Source organism: Peromyscus eremicus, chromosome 1 (assembly GCF_949786415.1).
Source record: "Peromyscus eremicus chromosome 1, PerEre_H2_v1, whole genome shotgun sequence".
Classification (NCBI taxonomy): domain Eukaryota; kingdom Metazoa; phylum Chordata; class Mammalia; order Rodentia; family Cricetidae; genus Peromyscus; species Peromyscus eremicus.
The window spans coordinates 157,757,708-157,778,955 of NC_081416.1; the positions used below are offsets into that span (position 1 = coordinate 157,757,708).

The 21,248-nt window shown below is 51.3% G+C and overlaps 2 protein-coding genes across 4 annotated transcripts; one reads left to right on the forward strand and one right to left on the reverse strand.

Annotated features, from left to right (window-relative positions):
- The first annotated feature begins 8,463 nt into the window (after window positions 1-8,463).
- Capns1 (calpain small subunit 1) lies at window positions 8,464-16,404 on the forward strand. Of its 3 annotated transcripts, XM_059275946.1 has the most exons (11): window positions 8,464-8,582; window positions 9,542-9,765; window positions 10,642-10,675; window positions 10,934-11,023; window positions 11,141-11,198; window positions 11,299-11,363; window positions 12,485-12,553; window positions 12,643-12,721; window positions 12,833-12,949; window positions 16,124-16,182; window positions 16,294-16,404. In XM_059275946.1, the coding sequence occupies exons 2-11, from the start codon at window positions 9,557-9,559 to the stop codon at window positions 16,318-16,320; spliced, it is 807 nt and encodes a 268-aa protein (XP_059131929.1). In that variant the 5' UTR covers window positions 8,464-8,582; window positions 9,542-9,556; the 3' UTR covers window positions 16,321-16,404. The 3 variants fall into 3 exon arrangements, with proteins under 3 accessions (XP_059131929.1, XP_059131944.1, XP_059131937.1); XM_059275961.1 differs by lacking the exons at window positions 8,464-8,582; window positions 9,542-9,765 and adding an exon at window positions 10,057-10,155; XM_059275954.1 differs by lacking the exons at window positions 8,464-8,582; window positions 9,542-9,765 and adding an exon at window positions 10,419-10,510.
- Window positions 16,405-17,777: 1,373 nt separating this feature from the next.
- LOC131921459 (cytochrome c oxidase subunit 7A1, mitochondrial) lies at window positions 17,778-19,517 on the reverse strand. The gene is made up of 4 exons (XM_059276188.1): window positions 19,390-19,517; window positions 18,471-18,557; window positions 18,282-18,366; window positions 17,778-17,895 (listed from the first exon to the last, which is right to left on the reverse strand). Exons 1-4 carry the CDS (start codon window positions 19,402-19,404, stop codon window positions 17,840-17,842), a joined length of 243 nt encoding a protein of 80 aa, XP_059132171.1. The 5' UTR covers window positions 19,405-19,517; the 3' UTR covers window positions 17,778-17,839.
- Window positions 19,518-21,248: the final 1,731 nt, after the last annotated feature.

A 21,248-nucleotide genomic window follows, 5' to 3' on the forward strand; every position in this document is an offset into this window, starting at 1 on the left:
TCCAGGCAAACTTTATTTATTAACATACAAATAAAATATCACAGTTCAGCACAAATAAAATATCACCACAGTCTTGCTTAGGCAGCCCAAAGGTAAACAATCTTAGTGGATCATTTGTATAGATAACCAAGACTTTCTCAGAGGCCCTGATAAAAGGACAAAGAGAACTTCAGTTCTGCGTCCTTGTCCAGGAGTGGACTTGGCAAGGCTAGTCTGGAGCTGGAGCCCAGGCCTTGAAGGAGTCAAGCTTGCAGCTCCTAGGGACCTAACCCTTCCCCCAGGCTGTGGTTATCCATTCTTAGGCAGCTGTCTCTGTGTTCTCTTCGCCAACACTGTCTGACTTAGCCCTCTGCTGACCTTGGCCATTTTTCTCCCTGCAAATAGTATATATGTGTTGTTGGACTTTTCTGTTGGGACTGCTGGCTCCCCAGCAACGACATGGAGACTTATGATTATGAAAGCTCAGCCTTAGCTTAGGCTTGTTTCAAACTAGCTCTTATAACTTAAATTAACCCATGTCTGTTCATCTATGTGTTGCCACGTGGCTCGTGGCTTTTACCTCTCCTCCTGCATGCCTTGCTTCCTCCCTGCTCTTGGCTGGCGACTCTGCCTTCTTCCCAGCATTCTCTCTGCCCTGAAACTCCTGCCTAGCTATTGGTCATTTAACTTTTTATTAAACCAATCACAGTGACACATCTTCACACAGTGTAAAGGAATATTCCACAACATATATGATGCAGCACTTTTTAATAAACTTGCTTGACATAAGTCATCAGTTCATGCAAGACCTTTTGGTTCCAACTATTGCTTTTGCCTTTATGCCCCGCCTGCAGGGCTTCAACGGGTTCTCAAACACCCTGTCCTTGGAATGATAGGGACAGGAGACACAAAGGAAATACACCAAGTCTAGATTCTGATCAAGGTGCAACTTTATTTTTCTCCAGGAGGGTTTATATAGTTCCGGCAGGGTGGGGGGAGCAAGAAGCTGTCATCTACATAAGGTGGGGCAAGCTAACAGGATGTTTGTATAGGATGTTTACAGGGTGAAAGGGTCAAGGGCTCCGACTCAATGCCCTGTTGCTAGGCAACCTGACTGTAAGATGATCTAGTTCCCTGTCTTATGGGGGGGGGGTGTGTATTTTTCCACTAATTAGAGATTCTGTCCTTGTCCCTGACACCTTTATTTATTATTTATTTATTTATTTATTTATTTATTTATTTATTTATTGTCTTCTTTATTTCTCATTCCCAGTCCTCCCACGCAACACCTCACTGTTTGGAACCCCTATTCTTGCCACTTGAGGTCACATTAGCCAATCTCTACCATACATTTTTGACTATGCTGGCTCTGAAAACCGGGAGGGACTACACTGTTAGTTTTCTCTGTCTGCTCCTTGTCTTCCTCTGCTTACACAGAGGGTGTAACTTATGGCTGTGGTGGTTAGTTTTTGTTAACTTGACACAAGCTAGGGATATCTGGGAAGAGTTCCGGACCTCAACTGAGAACATGCTTCGTCAGGCCTGCCGACAGTCAGCTGGGTAGCTGGGTAGAGGCGTGTGGATTGAAGAGACAATGAAGAAGACAGAAAAGAGTTGAGAGGTCTGCCGGTCAATGCCGGACAGCCCCGAGTTTATTTCACAGTCAGCTTGTATACAGTTTTGAAGGACAGAGGTAGAACAATGCACAGCACAGGCATTCAGCCACTATCTATCCTGCCTTGCGACAAGGAGCAGGCAGTTTCTTTTTCTATCTCAATGTACCTCCGGCTGGCATCAGCAACCTGCATCTAGCTAGTTAGTGTGTTCTTTCCTGTGGGCTAATCAGGACTTTCTCACAGCCTTGGAGCAAACAAGCCTGAACTCTATTGATTCAGAATAGACTTCAGATTCAAACTGGGAAACTGAGTCAGTTGTGGACTCCCACAATGCTTCCATCACGTTGGCCTGTAAGCAAATCTGTGGGTTACACTTTCTTAATAAATGATTGATGTGGGAGCACCCAGTGCACAGTGGGCAGTACCACCCCAGGCAGGTGGTCCTGAATTTAAAAAAAAAAAAAAAAGCAGGTTGGGTGAACCATGGCGAACTGCTAGTGAGCAGTGCTCCTCCATGGCCTCTGCTTCTGCTCCTGCCTCCGGTTGCTGCCTCCGGGTTCCTGCCTCCGGGTTCCTGCCTCGGCTTCCCTGGATACACTGTAGCATGTAGGCCAAACAAACGCTTTCCCTCCCACATTGCTTTTCGGTCATGGGCTTCAGCACAGCAACAGAAAACAAACTGGATCAGTGGGTTTTGTTCATCACTGCATCTCATCGTCGTTGATCCCTGGGGTTAGTCAGGACTCGATCAATATGTGTTCAAGGAATAAATGAAGGAAAGAAAAACTCTGCTGGCTTTAGATGATGGAATATTATACACACAGTGGAAATGATGTTTTTAGGACTGTGGGAAATTATCCAGGGTGTATCTAATGATCATTATAGGGTGGATAAGATTTATAACAAACCCCGCAACAGAATTCAGAATGACAGCCGAGTCAATGCAATAGAATTATACTTGCTTCCACAGCAGCAAAAGCTTAAGCACTCGAACTGATGCTGAGGCCATTAGGCGCTGAGTACTCAGTACCTATGGCCCTGCTACTCCTAAGGCAGCAGCCTGGCCTGTGACATCCAAGATGGCTCTACCACATCTGTGTGTTAGCCAGTGGGGGGAGAAAAAGGGCAGAGACACTGGCTTTGTTCCTCCTTCACAGCAAGCTGAAGGGAGAGACAAAGTCTTAGCCTTACTGTCTCGTTTATTATGCTCCAAGGACTGTGAGTTGCTGGACACCTACCAGGAGAAAAGTGGGTGAGGAACGCCGAGGTCTGGTCACAGGTGAGCCCTGAATACAGCTGCTCTTTCCGGTTAATATATGCAAAGATGGGCAGAACAAACGTTTGCATATTGAAAAGACCAGCCAGGTGGCTGACAAACTGAGTTCAACCCTCAGATCTCCAACAGAGGTGGGAGGGAACTGACTACTGAATTGTCCTCTGATCCCCACGAACAATCTTGCCACATGTGCACCTGTACACACACAATAATAGTGTTTTAATTTGCACATTCAAAATGGTCAGAAACATATAAAAATAGTCTCAGGAAAAAGTCAGAAGTAAAACAAAATAAGCCGAGGTTGGGGCTAGGGATGGAGTCCTTTTGGTACCGGAATCCTAACATTTCCCACTCTGCCTGGGCAGAGTGGCACAGGCTTATACTTCCAGAACTGGGGAAGCAGAGGCAGGAGGATCAGAAGGGACAGTGAGATGGCCAGCAGGTAAATGTGATTGCTACCAAACCTGCTGACAAGTTTGAGCCCCAGGACCCACATGGTGGAAGGACAGAACCAACTCCTGCAAACTGTCTTCCCACCTCCACAAGCACACTGTGGCTTGTATGCATGCATGCATGCTCGAGCACACACACACACACACACACACACACACACACACACACACACACACACACACTTGTGCACGGGTGCTTGAGGAGACCAGAAGAGGGGTTTGAATGCCTTGGAACTAGAGTTAGAGGTGGTTGTGACCACCCAGCGGGGGTGCTGGGAATCACTCAGGTCCTCTGGCGGAGCAGCAGACTCACTGAGCCATCTCTCCAGCCCTCCCATTGTCCTTTGCAGCTTTGGAGCTAAGGTTCTATTAAGCAGCCCTGGCTGGCCTGGAACTCAGTATGTAGACCAGGCTCCTGCCTGGATTAAAGACTTCAAAGCCGCCACAACATGTTCTCCAAATTTTTTTTTAAAAAGAAACTTAAGGTTGTCTTCTGACTCAAGGCCAGTCTGGGCTGCATGAGACCTTCAAGGATGCTGGAGACCAAGGCAGGCTTCTTGTCCAGCCTGAGATAACTGGTGTGCATCCCTTCTCTGGGCTGAAAGTGTATTCCTTGCTCATATAAAGTCAGCTGTGAAAGGGCTGGGTACATCTTAGTGACAGAGCCCTTGACTCCCAGTCCTGAGACCTACAGTCAGTGCCCAGCACGGGGAGGAAAACGAAACACGGTTTTAGGAACTAGATACGCGTCTGTGAACACGCGTCTGTGAACACGTCAGAAACCCCGTCTTCAGAGCGCTCCCATTCGAGTGCTGATGACAGACAGGAACAGTATTGATCAGTAACTATACAGTGTATTTATTAGTGGGGTACTGTAGGGGCCGAGGAAACGCTCAGAGAAGACCCACACTCTATAGTGTGCAAGAACAAAGAGCGTATATTATACCGCAGCATGTGGGTTATTCACTGTACAAAATGACGATGACCTCGAGCGGGACGTGCAGGCTCCTTTTAAGCACAGCTGAGGGGAGTTTCAGAGTCAGCTACATACTGGTTAAGCAGGCAGCGGTTACATTAGTGTATTTTCAGTTGGCCGAGGTTTAATCTTACCGTTTCTGGACACATCTGCACAAGCTTGGCCGTGACTCAGAAGGGGGCTGCTGGGTTTGTCCTTGAGACTCTGTGAGGCTGACTTAGACCCTGTGTTTGTCCTCTCCCTCGACCCTGAATGTAAGGGACTTGTAGATAAATGGCCCTTTGTTGGAAAAGACACCTGTTTGTCCTTCTCGGAGGACTGGAACCCAATTCCATTGTGAATTCAGCTGTGACAGTGGGATAGTTTAACCCCTTCAGTATGAATGCTAAAAATGGGGTGGAGAGACCTGGTCTAGTGCTCATATTTAATCCCAGCACTAGGGAGGCAGAGGCAGGAGAATCTCTGTGAGTTCGAGTCCAGCCTAGTCTACAGTGTGAGTTCTAGGCCAGCCAGGGCTACATGATGAGATTGATTCATAAAAGGAAAAAAAGTGGTGTGTGATGGAGGTTAATTAGAGAGCTGAGAAGACCCCCCCCAAAATCACACTGTGAGGCCCCCCTAAGGGAGGGCCAGAAGAGGCCTGGGCAATGGAGTTCCAGGGTCCCATTTGCAGGAAACGGGGGGCTCTTTGGACACAGCATACTGGCAGAGCCTCCTATGGAGTTTTGTCCAGAAGGCTGGGAATATCCAGGTCCTGGAACCTGTTACATAGATCAGGCTGGCCTTGAACTCACAGAGATCCTCCTGCCTCTGCCTCCTGAGTGCAGGGATTAAAGGCAAGGGCCACTATGCCTGGCCTCTTGTAGTGTCTCAAAGGGTCAGGAGATGACAGGATGGATCAGTAAGGACTTTTTGGTTTTGAGTGAAAACAAACAAACAAACAAAACCACAAAAAGAACTGGTGCTTCATGCATACCGTGCATGCGCTCTACCACCGAACTGCCCTCCCTGGGGAGAGAATCTTGACTCTTCTGGAATGAGGTATAGCAGGAACAGAATCTGAGTCAGAGGGACCTGGCCTGAGCCATGTGCACAGGCTTCCTTTGTTTGCAGGTAACTGGGGGGGGGAGTTGCTGAGATGAGGAGGGGATTGATTCAGGCTGTGGGGGTGTGGGGTGGAGAGCAGCATGGAGCTCTGTAGAGGGAGCAGGGTAGATTTGCTGACAGGCTGGAGCAATGGGGACCTAAGGAGACAAGAGGGTTAGCTGGGAGTGAAGTGTGATTGTAATCTGAGCACTAGGAGATCTTGTCTCACAAACAAACAAACAAACAAACACCTATAGGTGGCTGGAGAGAGGCTCAGAGGTTAAGAGCACCTGCTGCTCTTGCAGAGGACCCAGGTTTGAATCCCAGAACACACATGGTAGGTACAGACATACATGCATAAACATGGGCTTAGCCAGTAAGTCATTTGGTGGTGAATAATGTGGATTCCTTTCCTGCCACACCGTTCTCCGTCCTGACCTCAGGCTTTAAAATTTAAATTTTAAATTTCTTAAATTTAAAATCTAAGAAACTAAAGAAAAACAAAAACTGGCCGGGCAGTGGTGGTACATGGCTTTAATCCCAGCACTTGGGAGGCAGAGGCAGGCAGATCTTTCTGAGTTTGAAGCCAGCCAGAGTGAGTTCCAGGACAGCCAAGGTTACACAGAGAAACCCTGTCGGGGGGGGGGGGGGGGGGAGAAGTAAATTAAAAAGAAAAGCAAAAACAAACAAGGAAGGACTGAGCATGGGCAGAAGCTCAGGAAGGAAACACTTGAAGCCTTAAAAGCCCTTCCCCCGTCCCTAAGGAGACTGTAAATAGGAAGCAGGATGAAGGAGCCTTGAGTTCCCAGCCTCGGCCAGGTTGAAGGCAGGGGTCTGGGCCTGGAGACGGAACATAAGACATGCAGGAGCAGGCACACACCTGCAACTCCCGGGCTTGGGAGGTGGAGGCAGGAAGATCGGTTCAAGGCATTCTCTGTTATACAGTGATCTCGAGGCCAGCCTGGGCTACAGGAAACCACCTAGCCTGGGCTACAGGAGACCACTTCACAAAATGTACACATAGGGGGAAAAACAGTCATTAAAAAGAACCTCAGGGAGGTACCAAATGGCACGGTGGGCTGGACAGGAGGGGCAAGGCCTGAAGCTCACCGATGCTGGGAGCCGAGACAGGCTCAGAGGTCAGGGGGTCAGTTAGAGGACCGCATGATCGGTCACTTCGGGTAGTGGGTGCTATGGGAAAAAGTGACAAAAAGTGGTTTTATTTTTTATTTTATTTATTTGGTTTTTCAAGACAGGGTTTCTCTGTGTAGGCCTAGCTGTCCTGGAACTCACTTTGTAGACCAGGATGGCCTCGGGCTCACAGACGTCCACCTGCCTCTGCTTCCCAAGTGCTGGGATTAAAGGTGTGCGCCACCACACTGGGCTCCCTGAGAGCATTTTTAAACTGTTGTTTTGAGATAGGGTCCCATGGTGTAGCTCGCCTGCCTCAGCCTTTTGAGCCCTAGGATTCTAGACAAGTGTCAGCATGTCTACTCCAGATTCTGAGAGCATGAAGCATTCGGCCTCACCACGTCTTGCATGGGTATGAGGACAAAGAGGACTTCCTAAATGAGAGATGCTTGAGCTCCTGCCCGAAGTGGAGGACATAGGCAAACAGACAAACTCAGACACGGAGTGTTTGTAGGCAGAGGACGAGGCTTGTGCCAAGTCTGCCCGAGAGTTGAGCCCGAGGTCAGGACGGAGAACGGTGTGGCAGAGGGGTGTGGCAGGAAGGGAATCCACATTAGTCATCACCAAATGACTTACTGGCTAAGCCCAGGTTTAGACCTTGGTCGCCACCTTCCGTGATTCTGCCTTTCAGAACCTTCTAGTTTCGCTCATGTTATATCTTGCCTCCCACACACAGGCCTGAGCAGCCATTGCCTGGCTTCGTCCCAGCGAGCCCTTAGGTGACGCCAGGTGCAACTACAATTTTGTCTGCTGTGATCTTGTTATCTGAATGATTATCATATTAATTAAATTATTGGAGATTCTTAGAGTAAGGGTAGCAGCGAAAGGGACAGGTGAGGTAGACTGGCTGTCCAAGTTTAACCTCGGTTTACTTATATGTGGAATGGGGATAATAAACAGCATCTGTCCCACAGGGCTGCCATGAGGACACACAAGCTGATATATGCAAAGCACTCAGGAACTATGTATAGTATAGACAGTTATCTGTCTATATTAATTAAGGATGAGCAAGAGTAAACGAGCTAGGAGATCCAGGTGGGCTCCAAGCTGAGGGAACAGTATGGTGACACAGGGACTAACATAAGAGCTGCCATTTACTATGTATTTAATCACATAATTCTGATAGGGGCCTACCCGGGGAGAACCTATGTCTAAATTCCTTCCCTTTTGAGACTGGGACTCATGTAGCCCAGGCTGGCCACAAACTTGATATGTACTGAGTATGGCCTCCTTCTGCCCCCACTTTCTGAATGCTGGTGTTACAGGTATGTGTGTCATCATCCCTGGCTACGTTCCCATTTTACAGATGAGGAAATCACTGCTCACAGACATCAGGTCACTGTTTTAGGGATGAGCAATAAAGACTCAAACTGAGGTTTATATAATCCCAGGGAGTGGCCAAGGGCCAGACAGCCAGACTGCCTAGAAGCCAAAAAGGGACCTGGGTTGGAGGCACAAACCGATGGTCAACTTAAGATTCCCAACAGCGTCTTAATGGTAGTGAATACCTGTAATCCTTGCATTTGGGAAGCAGAGGCAGGAGGACTGCTTCGAGTTCGAGGTCAGTCAGGGCGTTAGGGTGAGTTCAAGGTCAGCATGGGATGTATAACAAACCTGTCTCAAAGTGCAGAATGAATGAATGAATGACAATAAGAACTGAAGGCCCTTTTGGAGCAGACTGGAGTACCTGGATCAAAATTCTAGTTCCAGTCCCTGGGTGTTGGAATGGTTTCTTAGTACTCATGGCCATCAAATCTGGACCGCACTGAACTTCTGGCAGTGTGTGCCAGGGCGGATTAGGCACAGACCCGGAACCCGCTACGTGGGCGGGGCCCTCCCGCGCAGGCGCAGTCCGCAATGGCGGCTCTAGGACCGCGCGGACGGTGACTGGGTGGCGCGCGGGCTCTAACCCGGCGGAGGCGCCTGAGTCACCCGCCCCGCCCTCCCGAGCCGGACACAGCGGGAGGCCCCAGAGCAGGAGAGAACGATCGTGGACCGCCGGAACCGTAAGTGAGAGCGGGCGTGCCGGCCCAGCACCGCTGCACCCCGCAGACCCGGGTTCGGCAGTCTTCAGACCCGGCGAGACCCCAAAGTCGCGGCCCTTGGGGTCCTCGGACCTGTGTTCACAGATCCGAACAGCCGGGCCTGTCACTCCCTGGTCATCCCGAGTCTTACGATAAAAAATATAAACCCGAAGATCTGAAGGGCACCCATAAGTTTTGGGGGGCATCTAGAGCCACGGTCCGAGACCCTGATCCCCATTTGCAGGAACTCCGTTATCCAGGACCCTCGGGGCACACAGCCATAATTTTAGGCCGGAGCCCACAGATCCGGCAGTGACATTGTAATCCCTCTGTCGGGAGTACCTATATGTCCTAATCCACAGTAGGGACTTCCTGAACTCAGCCCTGGGGACCCAGGCCGCGCCCCCTACCCGCCCGTCACCCCTACCCCAAGCTCAATTCTGCGGGGCCTCTGTCTGGGACACGTCCGGTACACCTTACCCAAACTGGGGTCCCTATGTGGAGAATGCCCACCAGACCTGCTTTCCAGCTGCCCGGAGACAGGGAGGGGTCCGCATAACCCAGACTGGCTCTGCAGCCGAGGCTGGCCTTGAACTGATGATTCTCCAGCCTCAGCCTTCAAATTCTGGGGTTGGGATTGTGCGCCACCACGCTCAGCTGTACCCCTACTCCTCATGATGCCCACGCATGCATCGGGCCACGGCCAGGGAGCCTTCTCGACCCTGGGGGGTTTCACTCGGACCGGTTCCTAGCCCACCCATCCCAGGACCAGCCGCTGTCACCTGACCAGACCCCTAGCCTGAGGCTCCGCCCCCATCCCGGGCCTCAGTTTCGTGCCCAGTCTAGCTGCCGGAAATGCTTTCTTTTTGTGTGCTTTTTTTTTCGGGAAGGGCCGGGCTGCGGGCGAGGCGACTACCTGACCCACCCCCTTTTCTCTACAGGACTCAGTTGCAGTCATGTTCCTAGTTAATTCGTTCCTGAAGGGCGGCGGCGGCGGCGGCGGGGGCGGCGGGGGTCTGGGCGGAGGCCTGGGGAATGTGCTCGGCGGCCTGATCAGCGGAGCTGCGGGCGGCGGCGGCGGCGGCGGCGGCATGGGAATGGGAGGAGGTGGCGGGGGCGGTGGAACTGCCATGCGCATCCTGGGCGGAGTCATTAGCGCCATCAGGTAAGGTCATCTGGAGGGGCGGGGTGGCCCAAGTAATAAGGGACTCACGAGAATCGGACCTGGGAACCCTAATTAGGACTGAGCTGGCCTAGACCGGAAAACTGGCCCCAGGGGAGCCCTAAGGAGGCTGGTGTCGCTTCTTGGGGACGGGCTTGGCGTGGGTGTAGACCTGCTTCTGTGGGTCAGCGAGTTGGGGGGACTGCTCTGGGTTTGGGGTAGACCCGACAGGACTGGGGTGGGGTAGCCGGCGAATCTTCATGGCACGGGACTTGCCCTAGGTGGGGCCTGCTGTTTAAGTTGCCCGGAGGGAGGGTGGGCCCAGGAAAGAGCAGAGCCGACTAAGAAGAAACGGTCCGGCCAGGGTTGTGGGCTCGGGAACTGGCTGGCTTGGTAGGTGGAAATCCTCGGTGGGGTTAGAGCCTGTGGTTGGCACCCGGTGATCCCTCGGAGGAGCGGGGACCGATGGAGCTGGGGTGGGATGTTAGGAAGGTTCTGGACGGAGACCCCAGGAAGATGGGACCCGAGGGAAGCTGGCGCCCACCCCGTGTGAGTTCTTCAGGGGGCGGGCCCTGCTGGGTGGTGGGATTTCGGGGACATTGATTGGGGCCAAGGTGATTCTGACATCTGCGATTGGTGGGTGCTCCTGGGCTAGGTAAGGATTCTTCCGTGGAGGTGGGCCCGTGGGAGGGGTTGGCCTGATGGAGGGAGAGGAGGGCCAGCTCCAGAGTGTTGAAAATTGGGACAGGTGAGGACCGGGAGAGGCGGGGAGGAGGGACCGCTTAGAGAGGAGGGCAGGAGCTGAAGGCTGGGCCGACCGTTCTGCGGCCCGTTGGCGGCTCCGCCCCCGTGTGCTAACTCCCTGTCGTCTCCCCTCAGCGAGGCTGCTGCTCAGTACAACCCGGAGCCCCCGGTAAGCCGCCCGAGGCACTAGGGACCCGTCTCCTCACCTCCCCATTCCCGTGGAGAAGGCTCCCCTTCCTTTCTCAGCAAATCCCCCTGCCTTATGTCCTTTCGGAAGCCCTGGGTCGCAGTCACGCTACATGCCACACTCGCTTGAGGTTCTCTGACCCTCAAACTGCCCAGCCCGCTCTGACGTTTCCCGGGGATATCTGGGTGTGGGGAAGACGTGCTTCTCCTCCGTACCTGTTCTGAGCCCCCCTCTCCGCAGCCCCCACGTGGTCATTTCTCGAATATCGATGCCAATGAGAGTGAGGAGGTCCGGCAGTTCAGGAGACTTTTCGCCCAGCTGGCTGGAGACGTAAGTATCCTGGGGCCGCTGGCCCTACTTGACTGTGACATCCCGAAGTCCCCGTCCTCTTTTATGATTTCCAGACCTTTCCATCTCCCTTGAACTGTATTTCCCTTCTACCCTCAGGACATGGAGGTCAGCGCCACAGAACTCATGAATATCCTCAACAAGGTCGTGACCCGACGTGAGTGACCAGAGTCAGGGCATGGGGAAGGTTTAGAAGTTACATGGGCTGGGATGACTGTGATCTCTGACCTCTGACCTTCAACCTGTCCCCTCCTCAGACCCGGATCTGAAAACTGATGGTTTTGGTATTGACACTTGTCGAAGCATGGTGGCTGTGATGGATGTATCCTTTTGGGGCCAGTCTAGAGGAGGTCTTGGGTGAAGAGAGTGTTTTCTTTTTCTTTCTTTCTTTCTTTCTTTCTTTCTTTCTTTCTTTCTTTCTTTCTTTCTTTCTTTCTTTTCTTTCTTTCTTATCAGGCTGGCCTCTAACTCACAGAGATCCACCTGCCTCTGCCTCTGGAGTGCTGGGATTAAAGGCGTGTACCACCACCCAGCGAAGAGGGGGTTTTCTGAGAGTGTGTTGAGGACAGCCAGGTTGAAGCTTTTATACATGAGGACACAGGTCTACCTACCTGACAATAAATAATATTACCTAGATTAATGGACCCAGCCTTATAGATACCCTGATAGACGGGGCAACTCTAACAGGAAAGGAAACAGGCTCAGAGAGACACAGTGGTTTTGTCTCTGGCCAAGCCACCCAGAATTCACCTAATATCTGATCTTGGAAGCTAATCAGGTTTGGGACTAGTTGGGACTTGGATAGCAGAAGCAGTCATTTGAAGAATAAATGGCCACCTGCCTCCGCCTCCCAAGTGCTGGGATTAAAGGGGTGGGTAAAGGCATGCACCACCACAGCCTGGCTAGTTTGGGATTCTTGAGATGGGTCTCAGGTAGCTGAGGCTGGCCTTCAAGTCAGTATGTAGCCAAAGTTGACCTTGAACTCACGATCTTCCTTTTGCCTCTCAAGTACTGGAATTACAGACACGTGCTACCATGCCTGACTTGGCTTATTTTAGTTTTCTGTGGTGTGTGTATGTGTGTGTGTGTGTGTGTGTGTGTGTGTGTGTGTGTGTGTGTGTGTGCATGCAGGTGTCTTCAGAGGCCTGAGGGCATTGGGTCCCCTGGATCTGGAATTACAGGTGGTTGTGAGCTGTCTGATAGGGGTTCTGGGAACCAAACCCAAGTCCTCGGCAAGAACCGTAAGTGCTCCTAACTGCTGAGCCATCTCTCCAGCCCTCCAAGCTTATTTTATTTTTATTAATATTTTTTAAAGTTAGCCTACAAAACAATAGGTTTCATTAGGGCATTACTACACACACACACACACACACCCACACACACCACACACACCATTACACACCACTGTATTTTGTCACATTGTTCTTAACAACCTCTTACTAGAGTGACACCACAGGCAAGCTGGGCTTTGAGGAGTTCAAGTACCTCTGGAATAACATCAAAAAGTGGCAGGTGTGTGGCGGCCTCCGAAACTCCCAGCATCCAGACCCCCAGCCTTGGGGACACCATGCTCCATGATGGCTGTCTTCTCTTCCCTCCAGGCTATATACAAACGCTTTGACGTTGACCGATCGGGGACCATCAGCAGCAGTGAACTCCCAGGGGCCTTTGAGGCAGCAGGTGGGCTGGCAGGGCTGTGATGGGCTAGAGGTGGGGTGGGTGAAGCCACACCACTATATTGGGGATCAAGAAGGACTGTGCACCCCCACCCTGAGACTGAGCCGTTTTCAGGATTCCACCTGAATGAACATCTCTACAACATGATCATCCGGCGCTACTCGGATGAGAGTGGCAGCATGGACTTCGATAACTTCATCAGCTGCTTGGTCAGGCTGGATGCCATGTTCCGTGAGTGACGCTTTACAGCTCTAGGACGCTGGGGATTTGCTAACCTTCACTGGCCAAGGTCTCCTCTAAGCCTGACTTTTAGTTATTTATTTTTTATATTTATTTATTATGTATACAGTGTTCTGTCTGCATGTATGCCTGCATGTCAGAAGAGGGTGCCAGATCTCATTACAGATGGTTGTGAGCCACTGTGTGGTTGCTGGGAATTGAACTCAAGACCTCTGAAAAGAGCAGCCAGTGGTCTTAACCTCTCCAGCCCCCCTAAGCCTGACTTTAACATGAGCAATGCTGGGGTCACCAGGCAGCGAGAGCTGGGACTGGTATGACTGGGATGGGATAGGCTAGTGAGAGCCATCTGGGCTGTGAGGGGAAGCTCAGGAGGCTATTTAGATCAAGAGAGCATTTGACTCAGCCCAGGGAATCAGGGAGGGCTGCCTGGAGGAAGGCAAATGTGAACTAAGCATGAGGCATGAGGAAGAGTGACCTAGAGAGAGCAAGGAAGGGTGTTGCAAGCTAAGGGGACAGTCTGTGAAGGCCTAGAGAGGAAAGGGAGGTGGTACTTTTGTTGATGTTTTATGGTTTATTTATAAATTACAGTTGTATTTACATGTAGAGGTCAGAGGACAACTGAGTTGCTTCTTTCTCTTTGTTTTGGTTTTTTGAGACAGCGTCTGGCTGTGTAGCCCTGGCTGTCCTGGAACTCGCTGTGTAGACCAGGCTGGCCTCAAACTCACAGAGATCTACCTGCCTCTGCCTCCCGAGTGCTGGGATTAAAGGCATATGCTACCATGCGTAGGCTGGATTTCTTTCTTTCTGATCTGTTTTTTGTTTGTTTGGTTTTTAAATTTTATGTATATGAGTGTTTTGCCTGTATAGTATGTATGTCTGTGCCTGATGTCAGAGGGTGTCCGATTCCCTGGAACTGGAGTTACAGATGGTCGTGAGGTACCTTGTGGATGCTGGGAACTGAACCCAGGTCCTCTGAAAGAATAACCAGTGCTTTTAACCTCTGAGTCATCTCTCCAGCTTCTCTTGCTTGTTTTTTTTGTTTGTTTGTTTGGTTTTTTTTTTTTTTTTTTTTTTTTTTTTTTGAGTCAGGTTTTCTTGTAGCTCAGGTGGGTTTCAGACTAAATTTGTAGCTGAGGGTGACCTTGAACTTCTGATCTTCATGCCTGCAGTAAGAGCTTCTATAAGGATTTGTAAGACTCTCAGAAGTGGGAACCACTGTCCCCTTGTTACGGTGGAGGATGCTAAGGTTCAGGCGAAGTGCTTGCTCTTAGCCACTCAGCCAGGAAGTTGGAAAGTCAGGATTTGACTTTGTGTTTGACTTTGTGTATGAGCGATGAGAAGAAACGAGAATGATGGGTGTGGACATGCTATGCAGCGCTGTGAATGCCAAGTTCAGGGGTACTCAGACTGTCGTGGGCACTGTAGAGCCAGGGCAAGTTCTAGACAAGGGAGGGACTGGGTCAGCTTTGGCTTAAAGCTCCTTTGTAATGGTGGAGTCGTGTGGAGTGATGGAGTTGGGTGTGAGTGGTCGAGTCTGTGGAGTGATAGAGTCGGGTGTCATGATGGAGTCAGGTAGAGTGATGGAGTCGGCTGGAGTGGTGGAGTTGGGTGTCGTGGTAGCATTTAGGAAGCTGAGGCAAGAGGATGGTCAGGAGTTCAACGTCATCCTTGACTACATGGCAAATTTGAGGCAAACCTGGGCTTTGTGAGACCTGTCTCAAACCAACATTAATTAATTAGTTACTTAGTTAAAGGGTTAGGGTACAGCCTAGTTGGTAGAGAGCTTGCCTAGAATATGTGGAGCCCTGGGTTTCATACTGTGCATCCGTTAACCCGAGTATGATGGCCCACACCTGTAATCCCAGTGCTTGGGGTAGAGGCAGGAAGATAGGAAATTCCGGAAATGTCCCCTGGTCCCCGGCCTATGGTAGCAGAAGCACCCGTGGCATCGAGGACACTATGTGGCCACCTGAAGGTAGTGACTCAGCCTTGGGTAGAGTGGGCATCTCTGGCTTGGTTTGGCTGAGGATGGGAAGTGGAGTCAAGTTCCAGGACAGGAGGGGACCACAGCAGACTCTAGGGCCAAGAAACAGATTGCCAGTCACCTCCTTTTAGGAGCCTGTTTGGGTTGCAGCCAGCACAGGGGTTGGGGAGGACAGGCCTGGGTCCTGGTCCAGTTTTCTGTCCTGTCTTGCTATGTGAGCTGTAGCATGCGACTTCACTTTATCTACTTACTTATTGGGTTGTCAGGGATTGAACCTGTGTCTCAAGCATGATAGGCAAGTGCTCTATCCTATTGTGTTATAACACCCTAATTCTGTACCTCATTTTAAAGTGCCACTGTAGCTAGAGTTTTCCTGCCTGGCCCACAGTCAGGACAAATCTCTCTCACCTGCCAGTCCCACAGCCGCTCAAATCCAACCAAGTAAACACAGAGACTTATATTGGTTACAAACTTTATGGCTGTGGCAGGCTTCTTGCTAACTGTTCTTACAGCTTAAATTAATCCATTTCCATTAATCTATACCTTGCCACATGGCTCGTGGCTTACCGGCATCTTCACATGCTGCTTGTCATCGTGGCAGCTGGCAGTGTCTCCCTCCGCCTTCCTGTTCCCTCAATTCTCCTCTCTGTTAGTCCCGCCTATACTTCCTGCCTGGCCACTGGCCAATCAGTGTTTTATTTATTGACCAATCAGAGCAATTTGACATACAGACCATCCCACAGCAGTGCCACATCCTCGCAGAATTAGATATTTTATTGATTTATTATTATTTTTATTAGAACAGAGTTTCATCTGGCCTGACTGGCCTTGAACTCCCATATGTAACTAAGAGTAATGTTGAACTCAGGACCTTCCTTTTCTCCACAGCCAACCGAGTGCTGGGATTACAGAAAAAAAAGATGGCTGTCATGGTCATCAACAGCATCATTATCCTATAACTAGTCAGGGCGGCACACGCTGTTAGTCCCAGCACTCTGGAGGCAGAAGCAGGGGTCTCCATGACTTTGAGGCCAGTCAAGAGCTACTTAGCAAGACCTTGTCTAAAAACACCACCACCACCACCACCACCACCACCACCACCACAAGAGAACAGTCAGCCATGGATGAGCATAATGTTATCACCCTAAAAGCATCCAAGTCCTCCTCTCCTTTCACCTTAGGTGCTTTCAAGTCTCTCGACAAAAATGGCACTGGACAGATCCAAGTGAACATCCAGGAGGTAAGGTTGTTTCTCCTGGGGGCGGGTGCTCAGCTGTGAGTTGCAGCCCCTCCTGTCCGCTATGCCCAGCAGGCCCTGGGTGAGGTGCTCATCTGTGCCTTCCTCTTCCAGTGGCTGCAGCTGACTATGTATTCCTGAACGGGGATCGCAGACCCGCCCTCTCACAGCTCACTATGGAGCCACCTTGCACCCTGATCCTCTGCCGCCATATTTTTATGGTCATGTCCTGCTATCCACAGGCCTTTCTTCTCCCTGTCTGGTACCCAGCTTCCCAGTCAGCAGCCAGAGCCCAACATGCCCCAGCTTGCCATGCCCTGAGTTACCTCTGGCTCTGAGACAAGCTAGCTTGCTCTGCTGAAGGGTCAGCCCATCCCACCACACCCATCCCACACCCTCCGTTACCTCCATCCTGTGTGCCAAGCCTAGCACTCCTGTGCTTCCATGTCCCAAGGGCCCTGCCTCACTCCCGCCCTACACGCCCTGTTACACACTCATTCAGTTACCTCCCAGGCAGCCAAATAAACTCCAGGCCACGGCAGGCCCCCACACCCTAGTGCCTATGCCTGCACTCTGTTTCCCCAGGTGTCAGGCCCAGGAGGAAATAAACTCTCTGTCTGCTGCTTCCTATGGGCTGCCGCCTGAGTGTTGGCTCAGAGGCCAGGAAGGAGGAACAATCTTTATGGGAGGCACTTGGGTATTTATTTATTTAATGTGTATGTGTATAATGTGCATGTACATATGTGTGCCATGTATTTGCCATCCTCTGGAACTAGAGGAACAAGGGATTGTGAGTCACCAGGGGGGGTGCTGGGAACCTAGATCCTCTGTAATAGCAGCACAGTACCATCTCTCCAGCCCCAGGAGTGGCTTGGGGTGCCTATCTTTGGGGCTGGACCTGCGTATTTCCTGCTCTGCCTCCTTTTCTCTCATGCTGTTCTAAGTTGAGTCTTAGCCTGGCTTTGCTGAGGCTTCACCTGGATCCTATGCAGGCTCAGAACGGGACTCAGAATCCCCAGTGATCCCCTTGCAGCTTCCAAAGCTTCCAAGATGTTAAGAGAGCTCAGGGACCCTCTGTACTCTGTCCCTTACACACACACACACACACACACACACACACACACACGCACGCACGCACGCACGCACGCACACACACACACACACACACACACACACACACACACAGGTGGATTCTATGTTCTTCCGCTCGGCTATATCACCGAGTTCAGTCTTGACACCAATCTTGATCCTCCTTTGCCTCATAGATCATGCACAGCGTCTCTCCTCCTCCTTTTTGAGAGAGAGTCTCTCTGGTATACACAGCCCTGGCTGTCCTGGAACTAGCCCAGCACCTTTCCTACCCTTTGGGCCTCTGCAAGGGGAGGGGACGCCATTCCGGATTATTCTACCCTGCTCCACTCAGCACCCCCACTCCAGGCCTTTGGTCCCCCAGTATGCATCTAACGCAGGTTGCCCTACGTACAGCCCTGGCCCAGCACAAGGGGCCAAGATCTGGGGTAAGTGGTTTTCCATTGGGTAGACATCCCTGGATGATGGGAAGGTGGGTTGGGACGCACAGACACACAGGCCAGAGCCGGTGGAGTTCTCAAGAGGTCTGCATGTTTATTGATGTTTGTCCAAGTCCTCCAAGATTCTTGTGTCACTTCTTGTGGGGGAAGGAGGCCCAGCCCAGGCAGTATATGCTGTAGGCAGTGCCTAAGAAGGGGTGGATAACAAATGAGACCCGTATTCCTGCTCAGCCTCTCACAGGGCCTCTGAAGGCCCCTCCTGATGTTCCCCTATCCCCTCATGGATCACAGCTCCAGCTCAGCTGTCAACTTCCCCCCACACTGCATTCCTCATGGGGAATCCCCACCCCCACCTGTTGTGATATGGACCAGGTCAGGAGCTTAGTTTGGGGTGGGGTGGGCAGACCCATCACTAGCCCCATCCCTCAGGGCAATAGGTAACCCATTGCTCCTCTCCTAAGCACTAGTCCGTCCTCAGACCTTATCAGCTCAGCACTCACCCCCTCCTGAAGCACTAACTGACCCAGATCCTGGCCAGTCCACAACCCAAGCAACCGGTGGCCCTGCACTCACCCCCCAGCACCAGTGTCATGGTCAGCCTGTAGAGGGCGCTGTCCATTCCCCCGCCCTTCAGGTGTACTGGGAGGTCGTTGTTGGCCTGCGTGCGAGGGGTGAGGATGACAAGTTGCTGGCTCCTGCACAGACCTCCACGTGCCATGCTACCCCCTCCCCACCTTGGGTCCAGGGACGTTGTCCCCCTACCTGGAAGAGTTTCTGCTTCTCTGCCACACGATTTTCTAAGTGGCTCCGGGCAGATGAGCTAAAAAGACGAATCAAAGCCTGGGAGACCTGGAGGGATAGGAGATGGGTAGGTTGGTGGCAGCTTCGTGAGTCCAGTGGGAAGGGTGCTCTTTGAGATTGGGATGTAGGGACTGTATGTCTCTGGCATCTATCTTCAAGGCAAGATACCAGTCACTAGTGAGAGTAGGGAAGGGATTGGTGGAGGCCTGTAATCCCAGCATTCAAGCAGGAAGATCAGGAGTTTGGGGCCAGCCTGAACTACTTAGTAAGCATTTAAAAAATGAGGGAAGGTGCCATACATGTGTTATCCCACTTGGAGGCGGAGGCAGGAGGATTAGAAGTTCAAAGGCATATTCAGCTGCAGCCTGGGCTAGATGAGACCCTGTGTCAAAAAACAAACAAACAAACAAAACAAAAAACCAGAAGCAGAAAGAAGGGAAGGGTAGGGAATCAGTGCCTGGTGAGCACAGCCTGGAGGTCAGCAAGCTGCCGAGAGGCTCCTAGGAGACTCCTGTGTTGGGAATATGAAACAGGTGCATGGGGGATTGAGGGAGGGTAGCTGGATTAATTAATTTGAGAAAATCGGGTTCCAGGGATGTCAAGACTGACTTGGAAGTTCCATGAGAGTTTCCAGGCTGCCCAAGACACCCTGAGTTGTTATTAGGGTTCCCAGGAACGTTAAGGTGGAATTCGGGTAAAGGGCGGTTTAAACCCAGGGTTCTGGACCAGGTTAGAGGTACTGTCTTGGAAACTTAGGCCGTCGGGGAGCCCCAGACTCGGAAGGGTGCATGTGTTCCAAGGCTCCAGACCCTGGCAAGTTTAGGGTAGGCATCTGGGTTGTGGGGTTCCCCTCCACCCGACACAGCCCATGGGGCCTCACCCGCAAGGCTCTCATTTTTGCGTCCTCTGCTGCTCCAGTCACCTCCCCTTTCTGCCCAAGGACGTGCGACACTTTACCCCTGAGGGAATCCCAAGCCAGGCCGGCTGCATCCGGCCTGGGGGCGTGGCCAACTCAGATTTGTCCAATGGGCTCAGAGGGAAGGTTCCAACCTGCCAGTCATCATCTGTTCCCTGTTGGGTTGATTCCATCAGAATACGTTTTTTGCAGACAGTGGCTCGGGGACGCGCCGTCCCCAGCCTCCATCTAGGGCTACCCTGCTGGTCTCTGGGAGCCAGTGAGGGCGGAGGTGACTAACGCCTCGTTCTGTCCACAGAAGGAATGATTGCACCTCGGAGCCTCCGTTTCCATATTTGTTTCCTGAGGGCCAACTCGGGACCTTGCCCAGTGCCCCTGAGGAGATCGGGAGGCACCGGGACACAACTGTTTACCGGGCCAGAACTGATTTAAGGAAAAAAAAAAAAAAGCCGGGAGTGGTGACTCAGACCTAAAATTCCAGTGCTCGGGAGACAAGCGGAGGAAGGCAGATCTCTGCGATTTCAAGGCAGAGAGGTCTACACCGTGAGTTCCAACCCTGCCAGGGCCACATAAAGAGACTGTCTTAAAATAAAACAAAACACAAAAACAAACTTTTAAGAATAAACACTGGGGGGTAGGGGAAGGTGGGGCTGGAGAGGGGGCTCAGCAGTTAGCAGTTAGGAGCACTGGCTGCTCTTTCAGAGGACCCGGGTTCAATTCCCAGCACCCACATGGCAGCTCACAGCTGTAACTGCAGTTCCAGGGGACACAACACCCTTACAGAGACATACGTGTGGGCAAAGCACTAATGCACATGAGAAATATTATAAGGAATAGCTGGGCGGTCATGGTGCACACCTTTAATCCCAGCACTCGGGAGGCAGAGGCAGGTGGATCTCTGTGAGTTCAAGGCCAGGCTGGTCTACAGAGCGAGATCCAGAACAACCACGGCTACACAGAGAAATCTTGTCTTAAAAAAAAAACAACAAAAACAACATAAAAGAAGAAATAGACTGTACAGAAACACAAGAGCAAACTGAGGGGCAGAGAGATCGTGGAAGGGAGGGAGAGAGTGTGTGTGCTCCCTTGAGAGAAAAATGTGGTTCTCTGGAAGCTTCCTAGGCCTTTTGTGTGGATCCAACCTGAAGAGAGCTCAAGAGGGCAGCCCACTATTTTATCATTCTCTAAGACTGGCCATTCGGGTGAGGCCCCAGGGGCCATTCGGGTGAGGCCCCAGGGGCCATTAGGAGTTGGCCTTAATTGTAGATGCAGGGTCATAGGTCACCAGGTCTAACTGCTAGAGAAGTTTTTGCTTTTGATTTCTGGCCCTTTCGTCTCTATGGTCAGAGGTTTATTCAGGCAATGAAGTGGGCTCAGAGCATAACTTAGCTAGCACGGTTAAAAAGACAGGCTAGTGAGCCAGCTCTGCAGGTAAGCACGCTGGCCGCTCAACTCTACAAGGCCGTCCTCCTGTGGCAGACGTGGGCCCTCCCATCATATACAAGTAGTAAAATCAATAAAATACAGTAAAAAGAAATACACTTGGTGAGTGGAGGAGGAGGAGCAGTTGTTCAGGGCTAGCCTTGGCTACAGAAAGTTCCAGGCTAGCTTTAGCTACCTGAGACACTGTCTGAAGAGGAAAGCGTAGGAGGAAAGAAGAAGAAACTAGTAATGTGATTTTGAGAAAATCACACGAAAGCCAGGATCAAACCTAGCACCTAGCTCATGCTGAGCAAGCTCTCTGCCCCTGAGCCACACCCTAGCTCACAATGGAAAACTGTGGAGCTGCACTCAAACGTTTTTGCATTTAATTCAGTTTCACC

What these genes read in the sequence shown, in the direction of transcription:
- LOC131921459 (XM_059276188.1), bottom strand. An exon ending in AGAAGCAGAAACTCTTCCAG is followed by an intron (nt 18,367 to 18,470) that starts GTAGGGGGACAA and finishes CCTCGCACGCAG; the next exon opens with GCCAACAACGACCTCCCAGT. An exon ending in CATGACACTGGTGCTGGGGG is followed by an intron (nt 17,896 to 18,281) that starts GTGAGTGCAGGG and finishes ACCCCTTCTTAG; the next exon opens with GCACTGCCTACAGCATATAC.
- Capns1 (XM_059275946.1), top strand. Translation starts at nt 9,557, where the DNA reads ATGTTCCTAGTTAATTCGTTCCTGAAGGGCGGCGGCGGCGGCGGCGGG. An exon ending in AGTACAACCCGGAGCCCCCG is followed by an intron (nt 10,676 to 10,933) that starts GTAAGCCGCCCG and finishes CCCTCTCCGCAG; the next exon opens with CCCCCACGTGGTCATTTCTC. An exon ending in ATAACATCAAAAAGTGGCAG is followed by an intron (nt 12,554 to 12,642) that starts GTGTGTGGCGGC and finishes TCTTCCCTCCAG; the next exon opens with GCTATATACAAACGCTTTGA.